The sequence below is a fragment of the Sitodiplosis mosellana genome, unplaced genomic scaffold (genome assembly GCF_009176505.1).
Source record: "Sitodiplosis mosellana isolate CC-2019 unplaced genomic scaffold, AAFC_SMos_1.0 Smas_scaffold_6197, whole genome shotgun sequence".
Classification (NCBI taxonomy): domain Eukaryota; kingdom Metazoa; phylum Arthropoda; class Insecta; order Diptera; family Cecidomyiidae; genus Sitodiplosis; species Sitodiplosis mosellana.
Genome location: NW_022601438.1, coordinates 4,327,846 through 4,347,849, shown reverse-complemented (window position 1 = coordinate 4,347,849; position 20,004 = coordinate 4,327,846). Strand labels below are relative to the sequence as shown.

Below are 20,004 nucleotides of genomic sequence, written 5' to 3'. Positions count from 1 at the left end.
GAGAGAGAGAGAGAGAGAGAGAGAGAGAGAGAGAGAGAGAGAGAGAGTTTGTTTGGGATATTGTTTCGTTTTTGTTCATCCCGCTTTTGTTAAAAACTTTGCAAGATGTGTGCTTTTCTGCTATTTTTTTCGCTGTTGTTTCGCTGCCGCTTTTTGTGTGGCAAAAGCAATGGATTTCTTTCGTTTCCAAGTTGATTCAATCTAGCCGTAATTCGGAGAGGATAAAGAAAAATATAATGTTGTGTTAGAAAAAGCAGCGCCGTGTCGCCGAAATGTCGCAATTTATCATGCGTACGGAATATATGGACTTTTACCATTTCAAGTCAATGCTACAATCGTAACGCAGCCGATGAAATAAAGAGAGTAACAAACACAGTACGGGAAGAAAAATGCTCGAGGAGAAGTGACACAAAACACCACATCAGTACTTCGGCTCAACGAATGGAATTAAAGTGTAAAAAAATCAACTAGAAAACTGGAATGAGGCAAATGAAAGAGAGAGAGAAAAAAACACAACGCGTAAAAAATACAACTCGGAAATAAAACGCAAAGTTTGCAGATAATAAATTGTGTGCAATCAGGATTAATATCGATCAAATCCAAAGTATTTTTTTTGTTCGTTGTCAGTGTGTTGCTGATTTTGGTTGCAATGCAGTCCGCGACGCGTGGCTGAAAAGAGATTCCAACAATATCAGCCATCGTGTGCGCTCGCTGGTTTTTGCCTGCACTATCAAGTGTTTTGGCGGGGTGTTTTAATCAATCTTTCGCACATTTTCGCCACAATCGAATCATTTTTCATTGCACAATGCTCAACGATAATTTATGCGTTCGTCAACAGAAAACAACGTGGAAGAGCATCCAGCCCCGTCCACCCATTTAAAATACTAAACACGATTTTCAATGTGGAAATAAAATAAATTCGATGGCAGATACTTAGATCGAGAGTGGGAGGTGCAAAAGGAAATGCTACTTGCTGAACTTTAAATGAACTTCCATTCAAATAATAATTGACACGTCGAAACGATGAATGGGGACAACAGAGACAAAAGCGGATTGAACTGAAAAAGACGCAAAGAAGTAACATGTCTCGCAATCAATCAATCACTCGATGTACTTTTAATGAACCGCACCACACACAAACATTTATCGCTGCGTTGATGTGCCGTGCACTCACTTCTTCGATACCATTCATTCGTTTCTGTTCGACAATCACACACCATTACCATAAAACTGCTGCTGATGCTACATAAACCTAACACTCTGTTCCATTAAAAATTCAGTGAGACACACTCACGACCACCAACACACGAATACACAGCCCAACGATTCCAATTCAAAATGCGGGAATAATTGAGCAAGTGTCACACAATTTTCGGGTGAAAATTCCAGTGTCAGCGAAAATCGAATGTGTAACTTCGGTTGTTTTCCCTGTAAAAATGGAAAGAGAGCGCTCTTTGTAGTTTATAAAAAGAATCCCCTCTTCAATCACTCAATGACTGAAAGTTTGAGCAATCAAAACGAAAGCAATTTTTCTTTTTATTTTCCTTTTCTCTTTTGGACGCTTTGTAAATATATTTGCGAATTTTGAAAACACATTTGTAAAATTCACTACACCTGAAATTGTCTCGAGTCGAGTTTTCCTTTGCTTTTATCGCTTTTTGACAACATAAAAGCTTCGAGCATAGGATAAACACAGTAGAACAATAATAACCAAAAAGAAAGTACAAATCACGAAATGTTGTGGGTTGTGGACTACTTACCGCTTCTATGTGTATCGGATGCACAGCAAACAAAAGGGCAGCTACAAAGCTAGTTACGTCACTGAAAAATATAGTGCACATTCTGTTGGGGTGAAAGAGAACAAAAAGTGATTTTGAATTAGCAAATGAAATGATGCACAATGAATTCGATAACAATGAAAACGGAAGACATGAAAATGAAATGAATGTTGATATGGGAGTGCGCATCGCGCGCGCACACACCACAAAAAAAAAAGAAACAAACAAACAAAAAAATACCGAGAAGAAATTAACATTGGCGAAATGTACGATGTCGTCGTCGTCATCGTCGGCCGGAAGCGAAAAATCGCACCAAGTGAAAGAGAGCGAGAACGAGAATAACAGTAGAGTTTATGCAAATCACTGAGACATAAATAAGCTCAGTTATATTGAATATTTATTGCATTTGGGTCTTTCATGTGCATTGACGTTCATTCGTTTCGTCTCTGTCATTCGCACTCGTTTGCACGGTTGGTTTGCGGTGCGATGTGGATGCATGAATTGGTGCGTTGGTATCGTGCGCGCAATGGTCGAAACTAACGTCTCGTAAGAAATTCATATTAAGGTGGTAAAATTATTATTATTCGCACGTGTTCCTTTTAACCATCCCATCGTTTAGGCGGGCGCGCATTTTTAACGCTTCACTACCTCTACCGACACATTACTAACGCGTCGCAATATTTATGATAGCAAACTGAGTGGCGCGCGCTCGCCAGCAAGAGAATGAATTCGTGTGACATGAGATCACAAACGATGATTGCTGCTTATAACACACAGACACACATACGCCCAACACAAAAGATGATAATTCGTTGATTTACTTTTTATTTTCTTTGACTCATAAAGAAAATACTTATTTGCTTATTCTCGCCTCACATCCGGATGAGCTCACACAAACACCCTCAGCCAGATATCTTTTCATTCGATTAATCTATAGTGTGCTGCGCTTTCGTCTTTTAATTTTATCAACAACGAAGAAGACACACACACACACACACCAACAAAAAAATGTTTGCATTTTTTTGTTCCGTTCTTGTTTCCTCTACTGGCCTTTTTCTTGGTTGGCAGAAAAACAGTTCTACGCATTCGGCGAAATGCCGAATCAGATCTATCTAATGTTTTATACATTTATTTGTTCACTCTCTGAATGAGTAAACATCATTTTCGATTCTTTGTGCTGCTGGCCGTGCTGTTCGCGTTTTGCTCATAGTTGTCCCTAACAAATGCACAGCATAAATTATTCGAAATTGTACCAATTTCGCATCTTTGCATAATAGCGACCAATGCTCGTATCCGCATTCTCCTTGCATGCGAATTGCTTTTTCTTTCTTCTCTCGCTCGCCATGTGTATGCTGTTCTATTCAACTTTTTCCATTTTTTTTTCTTCGTATATTTGCCACCGTATCAGTATTAATGGCACAAAAGTCAATAAATCGCGTGACGCCGGTGATGAGGGTGCTGAGGAGAGTGCGACGAGAAGAACAAAAAAAAAAACGCCGAGCACAAACCGATTCGCATACACAAAGAGAGAAAGCGAAAAGTAGAGAAAGAAAAAAAAACAACCGACCGACTGTCGATGATTCAACTACATCGCCAACACCAATAATAACATCCATAATAATATAAGTCATAATCATGGCACTCGATTTATATGTATGAAATAATCTTTCTTCATCGGCGATGCGAAACGATTCTTCTGTTATGTCTCTACTTTTGCTTGTTAATGTGCACGATGCCACATCGATGCCGCACGAATGTGATCAAGGGGGCGCAGAGAGAGTAGAAGGGCATGATGAAAATGGCAAGCGAAAAGGAAGAAATAGAAACGAAAGAGCAGCATAGAGTGATAAGACCGGCGGTCGATAGAGAGAGAATAAGCGAGTAAACATCAACAGCAGCAGTCGGGCATGATCCCCGTCTTTCTTCTTGAATGAATGGCAATGGCAATTGTGACGGTGTTCAAGTGTTGGCTGGCGCGATAGAGGAATTTATGTACACTGGATATCAACAGTGCGACAGATATTCCTTTGCATTGCCATACACATGTAGAGATAGTGCAAGAGATATTTTCAGTTTTTGTGTGTGTTCAGGGTTGCTGTCGTTTGTTCTCTTTTGTTCCAATATTCCGGAAGTGGAACGTGAAATATGCGAAATTTGTGATGACAGCAATAATAATACATAAAAAAACAATAATCATCGTTCGATTTTACATTATGTAGGACAATCGATGTTACGTAAAAAATGGACTTTTTCTGTTTTTTCTTCCTCTCACTCTCTCTCTCTCTCTCTCTCTCTCTCTCTCTCTCTCTCTCTCTCTCGCTGTCTTCGCCCATTGGTTGTCCTCTACTCGACGTTTTTGTTTTCTATATTCCGGGCGATAGAGATCACGGAGATGGAACAACCGGCCTATGTTTATATACACTCGAAGTGTTCAATCAGTGGAAAGCCAAAACTTTCTTCATTTTTTTATCTTCGTCATTTGATACATCAGAAAGAAGAAAAAACGAAGAGCCTATCTATTATAGCAATTGGAGGGCCATTTAATATTTCCTCCATAATTTGAGTGGAAGAAATAAAGAATGGTGTCGACACGATGGAAATCACAAGCGTGAAGCACATGCTTGGAATATTTTCGTTCCACTTCGATGGGATATTTATGATAACGGATATCACAGATAAAGTGACAAATATTCTCACTTTTACGCGTTCACTTGAGCCTCAAAACACTATAAGCAACGGTTGAATCAAATGCGCAATTGCAATTAATTTTTTTCTGTTCTGTTTTATTCGCGTTCTTTCTTCGCTCCTCCCCCCCCTCCATTTAATTGCTTTGCCATCATTAATTCAATACTCGGATGGATCGAATGGACACATTATCAACGCAAGTCAATTTCGTGCCACGCTTCAAAGAACTGTTTTTTTTTAATTGAAAGAACTATAACAATAGGGTGTCCTTAATTATTCTTATTTAATCTGTTTTTATTTTGAATTGACTTTAAAATAGCATAGACATTTTCAATATAAATCCGTTCTTGCGAAGCGTAAACGTCATAGTCATTCATTTGAAAAGGTTCTTGTATGGTCCTAGCCACACAAAACGATACATAATTGATCGATTTCTTTTTTTGTAAGTTTCGAATGTTTCGAAACCGAACAAAAAATCGTTCAAGTTACGACTTTATCAATTTTTGTGATTAGTCAAGCCGACACTACAGGTACTGCGTATCTGTCGTACAGATACATTTTCCATTCCATGGCCTGAATGCGTAATATCCATAAAGGATTTTCCGAGCCTAGTGGCAATCAAACACTCACCACTCAGGTATGTGCGTGTGTGTATATAAAAAACGTTGAAACCCATCACAAAGTTTCTCTTTTCTCGGCTCAGTGTAGTATATGCGGGAGAGAGATGTGTGGTGTGTGTGTGTGGTGTTAGATCCATTTTACCACATATATCTCGCACAGTCCACAACATATTTATTTATTTAACTACATTCGTAATAATCAATCGGTTGGATATTCGATTTGAAAACTTTCACAAAATTATATGGATCATCCCATCGAATCAAGTGGTGGGTCTTATAACCTTATACCGAATATTTAAACTGAAGACGATGAAAAAAAGACATGAAATAAAATGAAACTAATAATTATATATCAATGATGACGAGATATTTCCCAAGAAAGAACACTCCAAGAATTTAACTCATTTAATGTTTTATTTAAAGGTCACGACTATTGAAAGTACTAAATTGAACTTACCTGAAATATAACAACGATACAACTAGATGCAGTAATATGTTAACTAAATGATAACCGTATGGCTCTAGCCCATGAATTAAATAATTCCAACGAAATGTGAGCACACACAACGGTCGATATGATTTGTGGCTTTGTTCCTGCAAAATAGATAGAAAAAGGGAAATTGAACAGATTAAAAAACACACACACACACACACACATAAACAGATGAATATAGATAAAAAATATGGTGTATAAATTATTATCCGAACGAATCAGGGCAACTATAATGGTTGACGAGACTATTTCATAAAATAGAGCAAAAAAATAGAACGTGAACAATGTCTGTTGTGTATGTAAATGATGTAAAAATCGACATAACTACAATGTAGCAAATGAAATGGCATCCAAATGGTGGATTTCATATCAGTGATATGATATTGGCTCTATCACACTGTTTTCAACTATAACCTTTTCGCTGGATCGAGTTGAAAGTTAAATTAGATGTGACCCTAAAATTACAATTCAAACCAAATGTAAAACCACTTTGGCTGCTTTCCTCCTGTTTCTCCGCCCCTTGTTTCTATGTGGGTTCCCCTCATTTTGGAACATGTAACACTTCTTATCCATTAGTGATAACGATGCGATTGTATTCGCCGTTCACAATTCGCCCGATTACGATACGTCTATATGTAAATTATCGTTGCTCTTGAATCTTCGTTGCGATTGCTGCATTTTAAGCTTTTTAATATTGCATCATGCAGTTCAGTGCATAAATTAGCGCGGCTCTTTATCAATTACGGCATTTTAATTCCACATTTTAGCGAAAATTCGCGCCAATTTAAGCTCGCACATACATTTTTGATCGCTCGATGGTAAACGGATTCAACCAAAAATGTTTTACGTCAATTTGCATAACCGCATATTTATTATGCATAGCACAAGCCGATTGGAAATGAGATGATAAAAAGCTTATACAATTTAATAAAATCGAAAACCAATCTGAAAATCACTTGAAAATCTCCTCCATCTCCCTCACTCTCGTCCTCATCGCATCCTCCCATTGCCACTGCCGCTTCTGCTACTGTGGCTTGAACGATTTGCACTTGTGTGTGCGCTGGTGTACAAGCGAGCACCCACAATCATGATGCCAGCGAAGCGAACATCACATAGATGTGAAACTTAATGCGTCGCACTCTTTTTATTTCCAGACCGAATATTTGCTGGAAATTCGTAAAATATTGGATTGAGTAGCACTTCATCTTCACCGCCATCATCAACCAAATTTATTGAACCGCATCATGCCGGTACAAGCTTTGCGTTGCTAACGATCTATACGATGTATATCGAAAACTACCAGCAAACTTTAATAACCTTTGTTTACTCTCATTTTAATCTTTGCTAATTGAATGTCTGCCGAACAACATTTCAAGTTAGCTTGAAGCCAAACTCGAACATTCTCTCGGTCTCTATTCAGAAGCGTTGCGTTGGATTTGGCGAAAAAGCATTCGATCATTTTCTTAGTATGCGTCATATAGGCACTTGTTCAACTTCGGAAGACGAAGCAATTTTCTCTCTCTCCCTCCCGTTCCATTGTCGTTCCTTTGAATTGAATTGCACGACTTTCTATATTTGGCGAAAAATTGATTCGCATGCTGAAGATTATAAATTGGAAATCATTGTCGCGTTTTTAATTCGCCCAACAGGAGCATTCGAACGTCAATTTTCTATTTTTTGTGTTTCCTCTTGCGACTCATTCTTTTTGCCAGTACGACAGTGACGGTGATGTCATTTATTCTCAATTATCAAATCTACGGCAATTGGATATGCTCTTTGTTTGTTCACTTGAAAAAGCTTTTAGCAAAAAAACGCACTTTCGAGCATTTCACCGATACGGCAGACGAATTAAACAACAAAATACACATACACACGTCAGACATAGGCAAAACGAAGAAAAACGAAACCATTTATGTAAATTGATGCTTTCAACTTGTTTGTTGTTGTTGTTGTCGAAGTATTGAGTGTATTCACTTCCAATTCTAATTGAATTTCAACGAAGACACATCAAAACTGTGCAATTTTTGTGCCTTTGAAAAAGAAAGTTTATTCTAATTTGTCCGCCGGTGCTCTTACGATTGTGACATTATGATGCGAAATCAAAATGTCAATCATAATATATTCAGGGTACTTTTCTCTACGGACGAATGTATTCAGAAACAATTTTGATGTGCCATTTAAAATTTGCATTGGTCTTTTTATGATTTTTATTGATTTTTATTGATGAAATAAATTATAAGATGAAATGGTAAACTCTGAACATTCTATTGAAAGCGGATTATTCCTGAGCAGTTCATTTATGACAACAAAAAATCACACATCAAAATCCGAAATTTAAATGAATTTAAATGAAACGAGAAAAAATGCAAACAGAAAAATGGCACCGTCCTGATGTGTTGTCAATTAGTATTGGAAAACAATGACTTCAAGAAATTTGATGCGAATGGAAAACGCGCCGAAAAACTGCTACCAAATGTGTTTTTTGTGCTCGTCTCTGTAAATAAGTTACATTTGATGAAGCACTTCAAATTGCATGCAAATTGTATACCGGGGAGGGCAAAAATGATTGGGCAGTATCGTTTCGTTTGTTGAGTAGTCAATTTGACTGTCGCATTGGCGCATTTATGCACAAAATCCAACATTCGGTAGAAATCCGCATATATTCCAGTGTATATGTGTTTGTGAAAATCTGGAGCACTTAAAATGATATTCAGACACGGGTCTGAAGAGCCTTTAGCCGTGTGAAGCGCAAAGAGAGAGAGAGAGAGAGGGAGAGAGAGGGAGAGAGAATGGAACACAGCCAACCGTAAATGTCCAATGAATCTATGTATTTGCTGACCCAATTGTCAAATTTAATGGAGTCGATTAATGTGCTGATTTTTAACTGTGTGACAGGCAGCATTTATGGTATGACCACTTCGAATGAATATATGTGGTTGATATATGTATGCTCTGCTATACGGCTGCTATTTTATGCCATAAATATTTATGTCTTGAGGCACATTTTGGGCACTTTTTAACTGTCAATAAACTGAATGCCATTGTCGTGTGGTGTTGTCCACGCTCTCGTTTATAATGAGCATTGAATTACGGTAGCATTGAAGTATGGATAGTGATAAATTGAATGGTTTGGAGCGAAAATGTAATACAGAAAATTTGAGCGGAAAAATGTTGATGATGAATGAGCAGAAAAGGGATAGCTATATAGTAAACTGTATATTAAACTATAGTGAACTATACAGTTATCCCTTTTCATTTGACATTTTTCCGCTCAACTTTTCTGTATTACATTTTCGCTCCAAACCATTCAATTGCAAAATGCCTCTCGCTTTTCCTGTCCCTCTTCCTTTCTCTCTATCCCACACATGAGACACACATGAGACATCTCTTTAGCACTCTTTGGCTCCTATCAAGCGGATGCATGCCGCTCGGCATGCGTCAATTTTGATTTGGCAAACTTATTGCACGAAAATAATATAATTTGAAGGCAAAGAGGAAATTAAATTCCAAAGTTAGGAAACCACAATACATATGGAAGTACTCTATTTGATCATGGAATTATTTGAATAATTTAATTTTGGATCGCTTTTTTCTCCATCTCCGTTCTCACCCTTTCGTCGCATTGTTGTTGTTGTCTAATTAAATATGCATGTGCCGAGAGTTCAATAAAGTGTGCGCTCGGGCGGTGTGCTGTGATGCCAATGTGTAACTTGACACAAACACACACAAAGTATGGTGCCTGCTGCCTGCTGCTGCTGCTGATGATGATGATGATGACGATGACGATGGTGATGATGAACGAGTAAGCTTTACCATGGCGGCTCGAGTGCATGTATCGAATGTAATCTAAACCAGATTAAAGGATTATGTGACGTATAATAAACAGTGAACAACGTCACATTATAGTGATACAACAAAAAGCCTAAACACTGGAGCAACAATGAAACGGAAGCCAATATAGATAAAAATAACAATTTAAACCTGAAGTTGTCGAGAGCATAGCTGAAGCAGTTGCCATTGTTTCAACCGGTCAAGTGTGTATTTATCGAATAGATTCTATGGTAGACACACACACACACACACACACACACACACACATTTATGCCAGCTAAAAACTATTATAATTATTCGTGCGTTTTCAATCGTCGCATGGTGAGCGAGACCCTTAACTAACTCACGTTGATGTTGGAAATGTCGAACAACTCGGACAGATTCAGGCACACGCAAGACCATTATGCATACATCGACTCAATCGATTAAACGTCGATATTATTGTGAACTTTACCAGTACGGTTATTATTCTAATAATCATATCAATTAATATTTTATTGTACCCTAGACGAAAATGGGCCGGCTATGACTATGGCTACGAAATCACATTTATGAATACGCATAATTGCATTTTATTTAGTCTCATTGAATTGTTGCAATGCTCCATCTCTCTCTCTCCATATCTCTCTCTCTCTCTCTCTCTCTCTCTTTCTCTCTCTCTACTTTGATAGCACGTTTTGGAAGTATATTGACGAGATTTTTTGAAGAGCAACAAAAGACCTGCACTTAAATCTGCATCGATCATCACACGGTGTGTGATTTGGGAATGAGCGACCATTTGAGCAGCTATCAAGCCAAGCCAAGCCAAGCCAAGCTACGCCATGACATCCCGCCCAGACGCTTTTATGTGTAATCAACGCAAGTAAATAAGTTAATTTCTTTTTTCCAATAAAACATTGAGAGCATGCATTAGTTCAATCGAAAGGAAAAATTTCAATTATACACGACATATTGGTGCCATTAACTGAAACGTAGGATGTTGTACATCAGGGAAATATGCGTCGCCTAAAATGAATGAATCCAGCATATAATTATATATTATTCAATAGGAAATTACGTCCAAATTGATATGCGTTGAATGCTGTGTTATTTCTCTTTCTTTCGTTGTGGCCCGTTCATTCATCCTAAGGCAAAAGCATTTCGTGTGACCCATGATGTGACTTTATGCCAAACAAATCCGATTGAATCGACCATATTCAACCCCTTATGTAAGCAAGACACATTCCATACAATCAATTTGGTCGAGAGGCTTCGAAAAAGCATGACATGAAATCGTGCATCTTAATAGCAGTGATTAATTTTCCTTTCACCTGTGTGAACATCTGTACTTTTGCCACACTAACACAAAAGTGTAAAAGGAACAAACAAAGAAAATAACCAAAGAAAAAACCGTTGAACGATACAATTACTCGAATTAAGCCCGACTTAATCGCGGCTTTTGTTCGTCTGAATTATAAATGAATCGTTTTGATCATAATTATTTACTTATTATCGTGATACCACTACTTTGCTGTGGCTATGGCTGTCATCGTCGTCGTTGTCGTCTTCATCTTCATCATCATCGTTATGCATACAATTTCTTAGCCAAAACCAACGGAATACAATCAAAATATATGAGTGTGCTCTCCCATTTTGGCATTCAGTGCACACACATGATATATTTGTCTTGATATGGTCGTTTATACGATGCAAATGCATTTAATTATTATTTTACAGTCATTGAAATTGCTTCAAAATACACACACACACACACACACACTCACACAATTTGCTGACGCAAGTGGTCAATAGATTCTTGTGTGTATGCTGATTGTGCTGCTGTTGCTGCAAGTAAGCCATTCAAATAAAATAATATGGTGGTAAATCGTTTAGCTTTTCATCCGTAAATCCCAATCAATTTCCACAACTGAAATTCCACAGTTGTGTCAATTCGATAAACCGCTTTCATTTTTACGGTGTTCTCACACATACACATACGCATACATATTCATTCTTTGTGAATTGCAACGAGCATTTAAGTCTCATCAATATGATTGGCTTCAGTCGATTGGCTCAAGATGCTTTTCGACCATTGTACCAAACACACTGCTGATGCAATGAGTTATTTGGTGTTCGGTTCGGTTCACTTTTATTCTTATGCACTTTGGATTCATGCTTTTGTTGCACGAACATAGCATATATATTTACTTTGTATTTGAAGTATTCAGCAGCATAAAACGAACGGAACTTGATAATTTCCTTTTGATTATGTCAAGAGTTGACCTTTGTTTTCATGTTTAGCTGACCATCATTGTCAGGATCAATATTTTTGATTGCGCTATTTTATATGGTCGAGCTTGTCTAAGAATGGGTAGCCTCTTCAAATAACAAAAGGTATTTGACTTAATTGTTGTTCGTCATCGTAAACATTCATCCATCCAACCGCCCACATACACACCCGAATGCACACATAAAATCGATACGAAAAGCACTTAAACATTATATCGTTTAAAAATGGAGAGAGAGAAAAAATGGGAGCAATTTTTCGGAAGTTTAATCCCATCGAATGTGCCATTGAAATCACATTGTCCGTATTAACACCACAACATGGTATAGAAAAGTTTTTTTCTTTAGTACGGGTCCCATAATGAATGGGTTTGCAACTTCACATGCAGTTTTAAGCGGAAAGAAAAGCAACCGTTGTTCTCTCTCTCTCTCTCTCTCTCTCTCTCTGTGTGTGTGTGTGTGTGTGCGCGCGTGGGTATAACAACGATATCCGAAGTAGCAATGAGGGAAAAGGTTTAGCATTTAAGTTAGAAAAAACATTCATCTAAAATGCCAACAGATTATTTTAGTGGATGAACATATTTTCTTTGATCCAATTCAATTCGATTCGACGCGTTGGTTCTTGCTTCCTTTTCTCCCAACTTTTTTTCTTTCCTTTCGTCTCACGATCTTGGAAAGCTACCGTAAAAAACACCATATGCTCAAACAATGTTAACTCAATAAAAACTCGTACTTGCAATCACAATTATTGAGATCGATTTCGCAAAAGTAAAACTCAATTCGAACCATGTGGTGAAGGCTATCGCTTTTATATGTTACTACTGAGAGAAAAAGAATGAGCGACGAAAAAAAAATTCCATTGCGTCTATGGCGACCACCATTTACACACACAGCTCTATATTCATTGTTATTAATTTGTTGTTGCCGTCTTTGTCGGAGTCGGAGTAGGAGTAGTAGTGCAATGAAATTTATGTGTAAAAGTGCTTACCTTTTGCATTGGTGTGCCCCAAAAATCGTTGAAAAATAGATTTCGCCATGGCGTATGAGGTCGTAAATCACGATTTTCTTTAATAGCACTTATGTCGTCGAACACAAAGTCACACTGGGTACTGTTGTAGTAACATGCGACACAAGTAAACGCTATTATTGCACCGAAAACATGTTGCAACGCCATTATTATGTGTTTCTGTTTCGTTTTCGTCGCGTTATGTTTTCTTTTTATTTTACTCTGAAGCACTTATATTTTCTCTCTCTTTGTCTCTTTCTCGATCGCAGTCGCTTTTCGCGTTCGGTTTCTCTTATCGCTCCCTTTCTCTCGCTTACTTCTTGTTTTTCGTTCCCTGTCTGCTCCTATTTATTTCGCTTTTTATTGTTCGAACGCGATGTGCTTCGAGCTGATGCTGCTGCTGCTGCTACTACGGCTATTTCTATTTGGATTACAAGTCTTAGAGATGTCTTAGATTGAATGATTCTATTGGAATGGTATTGCGTTCTTGTCGATGAACAAATACTCTCTCTCTCTCTCTCTCTCTCTCTCTCTCTCTCTCTCTCTATCTCTATCTCTCTTTATCTTTCTGGTCCTGTTTATTATTATTTTTGCTGATCTCTTGATTTTCTTGCTCAATTTCAGTTCTTGGTTCTTCAGTTGAGGGCGGGGGACAACGACTTGATTTTACAACCGACTGAATTTGTGTCGCTTTTTTGATTCAACTTTTTTCCTTTGCTTCTTCTCCTCTGGATTTACTTGAATTTTGCTACTTTGGCCATTTATTATACTAAACAGTAAACACATACACTTATTTTGCTAAAATATATTCGAAATGATTAATATAAACACATTTTGCCTTATATTTCTTTTTTTTCTTTTTGTATCGCTTCACAATTTCACTAAATATGAACCAATTTTTCTATATGTATATATATATATATTTTTTTTTTCTCTTTTTCTTCTTCTTATTCTTCTTTTTCGTGTATGTAAAAAAGAAACAACAAAACACATTCACGTGTAACACATTAATATATTTGTCGGAGAGAGCACATTAATTTCTCTTTCAACTATTTTTTTTTTCCCGTTAGTATATGTATATGTTATGTATGGTTGTTTGTGTGTGTGTGAGAGAGGAATGTACCTTTTTTCTCTTTTCGGCTTTCACTCTCTCGCGATTTTGCTTCTGGTTTCTTATGCTTACATTTCTAATATCCACATACAAATACACACATGCAAGAGTCGATTTTCGCAGGTTTGCCGTTCGTTCTGTGTTTTTTTTCTCTTTATTCTCTCACTCTCGTTTGCGTCTATTCCATTGCAATTTATTTGGACATGCAGTAACTCTATTGAATTTATGCGCTTACGTATTTACTTTTCTACGCTTTCGCTCTTTCGTCCGTTGGTATGTTTCTTCTCCACTATTTTTTTCGGCTAAATTTAATCGTTGAACTAAATTCTTGGGTGTGCGTTATTTCTCTCTATCGTATTATAACATTTCTTCTTCTTCTTTTTTTGCTTGTTTGTGGTGGTGTTGGTGGTCCCCGTGCTGATGCATACGCTATTTGCCTCCCATTTATAATAAATGCATTGCAACACTAACAACATGGGGCTGTCGAAATGAAATGTTTTTGTGAGTGTGTGTGTGTGTGTATGTTTTGGCCAGGGCAGAAAATGCAACACCGTATAATTGTTCAATTTTCTATTTTAAACACACAAACAATAAACATACAATGCGCTTTCCTTTAAGTTCGCTCCTTCGTTAGCTGCTCTCTTTCTCTTCCACACTCGGTCGCGCTGATCACCTCGCGCTCTTTTGCCCGGTTTGCTAAATGTTAAGCTTTCAGCTTAATGTTTAGTCATCGAAGCGAATCAAAACCGATGAACACCGAGCAGAGACAAAAAAAGACCAGAGGATAAATAAATAAAAGAAATGGATGCACATAAACCAAATCTCAAATTGAATGAATGAATGCACGCGCTACGTATACGTTTCGTTCGTAGTCCAATCAGGCCACTACTCTCTGTCTCTATACTAAATTATGCTTTTTTTGTTCGGTGGAATCGGGGCTGTTGTTTTGTGTTTATGTGATTGATTCTAGCATATTTACGCGTAGGACCATGTTCTATGTTGTTGTTGCTGCTGCTGCTGCTGCTGCTGCTGCTGTTATTGTTGTTTATCTCAGCCGCTTATGCCACCGTTTTCTATCTTTTCCGTCGCGCCACATACAATTTCCGATTGAACTTAATTTCGGTGTCTGTTTTGTGTTACGCCGCTACTTTTGAATGTAGTTGCACTCTTCCATGCTCGTTATTTTTTTCTCGTTCGCTAGTTCGTTCACTTGAGCGCCACCTCGCAACTGGTTCAAATGGGATTCAGCCGACTGAATCAAAGGTTTCATATTCGGTCGATGTCGGCAACTAAATAGACGGAAAATGGAGGAGGAAGAAAGAAAAATACAATGAAAAGAACCATGATTAAAATAAATGATGAGAAAATAACAAAAACATGGCGTATTATATTGAAGAGCAAGAAGAAGAAAAGAGAAGCGAAACGCAAACGGATATAGATATAGAGCGATCATTGCACAAAACTAACAATTCGCAATCAAGTTTTTAAAAGGAAAACATACAATGGCGAGAAAACAACCAAAAATTTCAATTTCACTCTTTGTTTTTCCCGTCTATCATTGCACATTTTCCAACCTTACATTCTATTTCTCCTCTGAATTGGCTGAATTGCCGCCTACATTTTCACTTCTATCCTCCTATCTCTCATTGCTTCCTCTCTCTCTCTCTCTCTCGTTTTGTCTCAGTGCGCAATTTTCATTGCTTTCGTTCGAATTGTTTTTTCTTCTTCTGACATTTCGGCGAAAACACATCGAATGGAATAGAGAGAAAAAGAGAGAGAAACTTACCAACAAACAATCTAAAAACTATGTTGCTGTTGAGGGTATTTTTGTTTTATTACAAATGGATATTTGCGACTAAAGCCCATTTTAATTGCTTGTTGTTCCCAATTGTGACACAGCCTAATCAGTATTCTAGTTTTCCATTTAAATTTTAATGTATGCAATCGAGTCGATTTATCATTGGAATCGAATGAAAGACAACGACGACAACGGCAAACAGTGGAATGGGTTGACGAGTGGCAGCAATTACTGTTGTTCGGTTGTTGCTCTCACTCTCTAATTCGAAAATTCAAAAACTTTTCAGTCTCTTTCTGTCCGTGTCTCTCTTTCGATTTTCCCGTGTCGTATTCCGACGTCTAAATGGAGTTTTGGCAGTCAATTGTAACCATCGATTCATATTATCGATTTTGTTTGAATGGCAAATCGATAAATAGCAGACAGATTACAATACAAGAACTTAAGGATCGTCCAATGACGATGTGAACAACAACAACAACAACAACAACAACAACAACAAAAAACACCAACAACAACACCTCCGACGATGATGACTTCGACAATGGTTTACACATTAAAAATGAACACGCTGGCATGGCTACAAACATTTATGCTTCACCGAAATCCAAAGTGGAGACGAAGACGAAAATTACCACATAAGCTTTTAAATTGAATTTTGTTGTAAGTACGTTGCATACAACAGCAATCCAGCGTAACATTGCCTCCGTCAAAACGACACAAACATACATTGTTGGAGACAGCACCATCGCCAATGACGCCAAGTTTCGTAAATTGAGTCTTAAAGCTTGATCAGCTTAAAATGACAACGATATTCCGCTGGTCGCTTGGTAATTATGTGCAAAATCGTATGACAGCAGCAACAACAGCTCAACATGAACAGCATACTTCAATATCCGGAGGTACTCTGTCACATGAGAATCGATCAAATTGAAAACGCAACGAATCGAATCCATTCAACGTAGGGTGATTCATTGGAAGAATGACAACCACCACCTCCAACCAAAGCAGATGGAAAATATATCGATAAAAGAGCGAAAATATTGCGTCTGCACTGTTGATCGAATTGATGAACAGAAAGAAAATGGAACGTTGCATATACCACTGACTGCGGCCAAACAAAAGAGAATGAGATGAAAGAAGAAGAAGAAGGCAAAAAAATCCCCAGCAGTGAACCTACTGAAGGAATAACAAACTTAGATAATCTGTAGCGTATTTTTGTAACGATGGTCGGTTTCATGTGGCTGGCCGACCATGTTGACGAGACCGGAGAAAACGGTTTTTCATTCTATTACCCCAAATGCTTATTTTTCATGTTTTGCTTTGCTTTGCTTTGCATTTTCCTTTTCGGTTCATTCTCATTGGTTTTTATTTTACCATCTATTCTATACGCTCTCTCTCTCTCTCTCACTCTCTCACTCTCTCTGTGAATATACCTATGTGTATTTTCCATTTTTGCATCGGTGTGTTGTTTGTTGTTCCTATGATTTTTGTCCTTTTACTACCACCGTCTATGCGAAAAGTATGGAAATCGAGAGAAAGAGAACGCGCGCGCACAAAGCGCACAAGAGGAACCGAGGGAGAGAGGGAGAAAACTGGCATTTGTTAGGCACATGCGAGAATATGCATAACTTGTAGCATTTTATTATGTCACTATAATCTATACCAATGTTTGCGTTTGTGATACACAAGCTCTCTGTATCTAGGATGCTTTGGTGTTTTGATGGCATTTTCCATTCTCTTGCGGTTTATTCCGTTCAGTTTTTCTTTTACCATTTCCTTCAATTTTGCCTCTCTCTTTCACACAACCTGCCTCTCGCTCTCTCTTCCTTGCCACACTGGTGCAAGCCCAGGGAAAAAAAGATTGCAAAAATGCGGTACAATCATAAAAATCCATATCATAACATTGTATATGTGTGTGTATGTGTATGTGTGTGTTTTTGAATGCAAGAAAGGAGCACGCGTTGCGTGTGCTATAGTCGGTGTTTATGATGTGACTTCGTCAAAATACGTTTATTTGTTTATGAACGTTTCACATTTTTTATGTGCTACATTTATTTCAAACAAAAAGTATCTTTGGACTAACGAGAGAATGGTTGAGGGAAAAACCATACCACACACAGGTAAAGATGGAAGTGAAGAAGCAGAAGTAAATGGCAAGTGTCATGGAGAGAATAAAAAGTTGTCTCGTTATTTGTAAAAATGTGAGCATACACATAAACCAGCACACACACACACACACACACACACGCAAAAAACAAGTCCGTAGAAAAGAAATGTGTTTGCACACTAAAGCATGAGCGTAAGGTAAATGCACTTATTTGTGAGAGAAATGTGTTTACAGCATACACAGAGCCACATATAATGTGTGTTTGCGTGTGTGTTCACATTCACCACTGCTGCCCTGCCTGAAGCTTTCGCTTCTCGTCCTGCTCGGCAAGGGTTTTTTCTTTGATTTTTATTTTTCTGTTTGCTTTTAGCGTCTAGCAACGTTTCACTAACCTTCGGCAAAAGAAGAGTTTTGTGGTTATGTGTACCGAAGGAAACGATTGGCGTTTAAGCTGTCGCCTCTTTCTCTCACCCTCTCTCTATTTTTCATTCTCCCTGACTCTCGGTTCGTTGTTCTGATGTTGCATTGTGCTATTTGCTTTCGTACAACTATAGTTTACTTGTGCGCTTATGGCGTTTTCATAATATATTCCTTTGGCTCGCAGCGGAAAGCGAGGTGAGTGCAAGCAATGGAGAGAAAGAGAGAGAGAGAGAGAGAGAGAGAGTGAAACTGAGAAAACAGCGAGAGCGTATGCTTCTCGATGTGGGTGGTGTCAGCATTCATCGTCTCTTGTAGTCATCGCATTTTCGACGATAGTGGCATTTTCAAGAAAATGCAACAAAAAGAGTTAAGCACTTTTGGTTCGCATTCTCAGCGCTCTTTCTCTCTCTTTCTCTATTAATTTTTCCTGCCTCTGTGTATGCTTTTGCTTTTCTTGGTGCAAATCAACCCGATTTTGTTTAAAACGAAAATTGTTGTTCCATCTGCCCACTTTTAATAGATTTGATATTGTGTTTTTTTTTCAGTTTTGGAACCACGTATGAAATTTGTCGACGTACAATTTCACCCCGAGCTATTTTGGTATGTCCCTTGTCTGTTCATCTTCTTTTTGTTTTTTTGTTTTTTTCAATGATAATAATTTGTAATAGAGATAAAAATAACGCATTCGCATTTCGCATAAGTAAAACTCAGCGGAGAGCAATGACGACAAAAAAGATATGGTTATTTTAGTTTCTTTTTCTGCTTTGCGTTTTTTCTCTGTTTGAGGCGGCTGCTCAGCTTTTATCAAGTTGTTGTTTTGTCTGTATGCTAAGACGCGGGTCGATTTTCGAGTGAATTTTCGTTCATGTCTCCTCTATAAATGCTTGCCATTTAATTTGCATGCTAAAACAATAATTGGGATAACATTTGAGACACAAATACCGAAAGAGAAAAAAAATGTGATAGTCATTTGGTTTTATTCACCCTCGATATTTCGAGTCAGTTTTGCTGCTGCTGCTGCTGCTGATGTCTCTCCATTGTCTACCCAAGTACTTCGAACGCGAAAGACATAAGGAGAAATAAAAGACTCACGTTTGGCAAATGCAACAACAAACCGAGAATACAATTGCAGAATGGGGAAAAAAAGCAGGCAACACGGGCACCAAGAATAATAGCCGTTGGAACATTACACGCAATCGAAATTTTATTAAATTTGAAAACCAAGTAACCAAACAAACCAACCAACCGACCGACCGACCGCTTGTCTAACGCTCAAATCGCAACACATACACAAAATCCGACAAGAAAAACAAACCCAAACTAAAAGCCTGTGAACGCAAGTGGAAACAAGGAATAAATAAGAAAAAGAAGAAGACAACAACAACGACGACGACGACGGCGGCGGAAAAAGAAAAAAAAAATGAAATTGCGAAGTTCTTTTCTCGTGTAATTTTGATGTCAGCAGTAGATAACATGCCGTACAGCTAAGTCAAACCCAGTACAAAGCACAAATAATTGAGCGATTACTGTCGCTATGTTTACGGATGGCATGTCGATGGGGAGGGAGAGAATTCGAGAAATCGGCAAAAGAATGAATGAAACCAAACCAAATGGGTGGCTGACAACCATTTTACTTAATCGAACTCTAGTCTCTTCCGTCTCTTCCGCTCTCTTTTCATTGTGTGTGCCTTTTGCAAATATACCAAATGCAACGATATATACGGTTTATATTTGCCGAATCGAAATTGCGTTTGTTTTTTTTTTTGCGACGATCACTAAAACTAAGTGAAATAAAATTAAACGAATGCCTGCGAAATGTTTGGAACAGAGGGGAATCAATTGAGTGCGATTATACTGTAAGCAAAAATGCAATAGAAAATGAAGACACTT

The 20,004-nt window shown here is 37.9% G+C and overlaps 1 protein-coding gene across 1 annotated transcript in view; it reads right to left on the bottom strand.

The window, feature by feature from the left end:
- LOC129577212 (protein O-mannosyl-transferase Tmtc3) overlaps positions 1–20,004 on the bottom strand; it is a 48,545-nt gene that overhangs the window by 21,227 nt on the left and 7,314 nt on the right. The window contains exons 2-4 of the mRNA XM_055463857.1: positions 12,661–15,078; positions 5,541–5,677; positions 1,761–1,842 (exon numbers count right to left, since the gene is read on the bottom strand). Of these exons, the coding sequence (XP_055319832.1) occupies positions 1,761–1,842; positions 5,541–5,677; positions 12,661–12,846 (405 nt within the window). The 5' untranslated portion in view covers positions 12,847–15,078. The remainder of the gene's footprint in view (positions 1–1,760; positions 1,843–5,540; positions 5,678–12,660; positions 15,079–20,004) is intronic.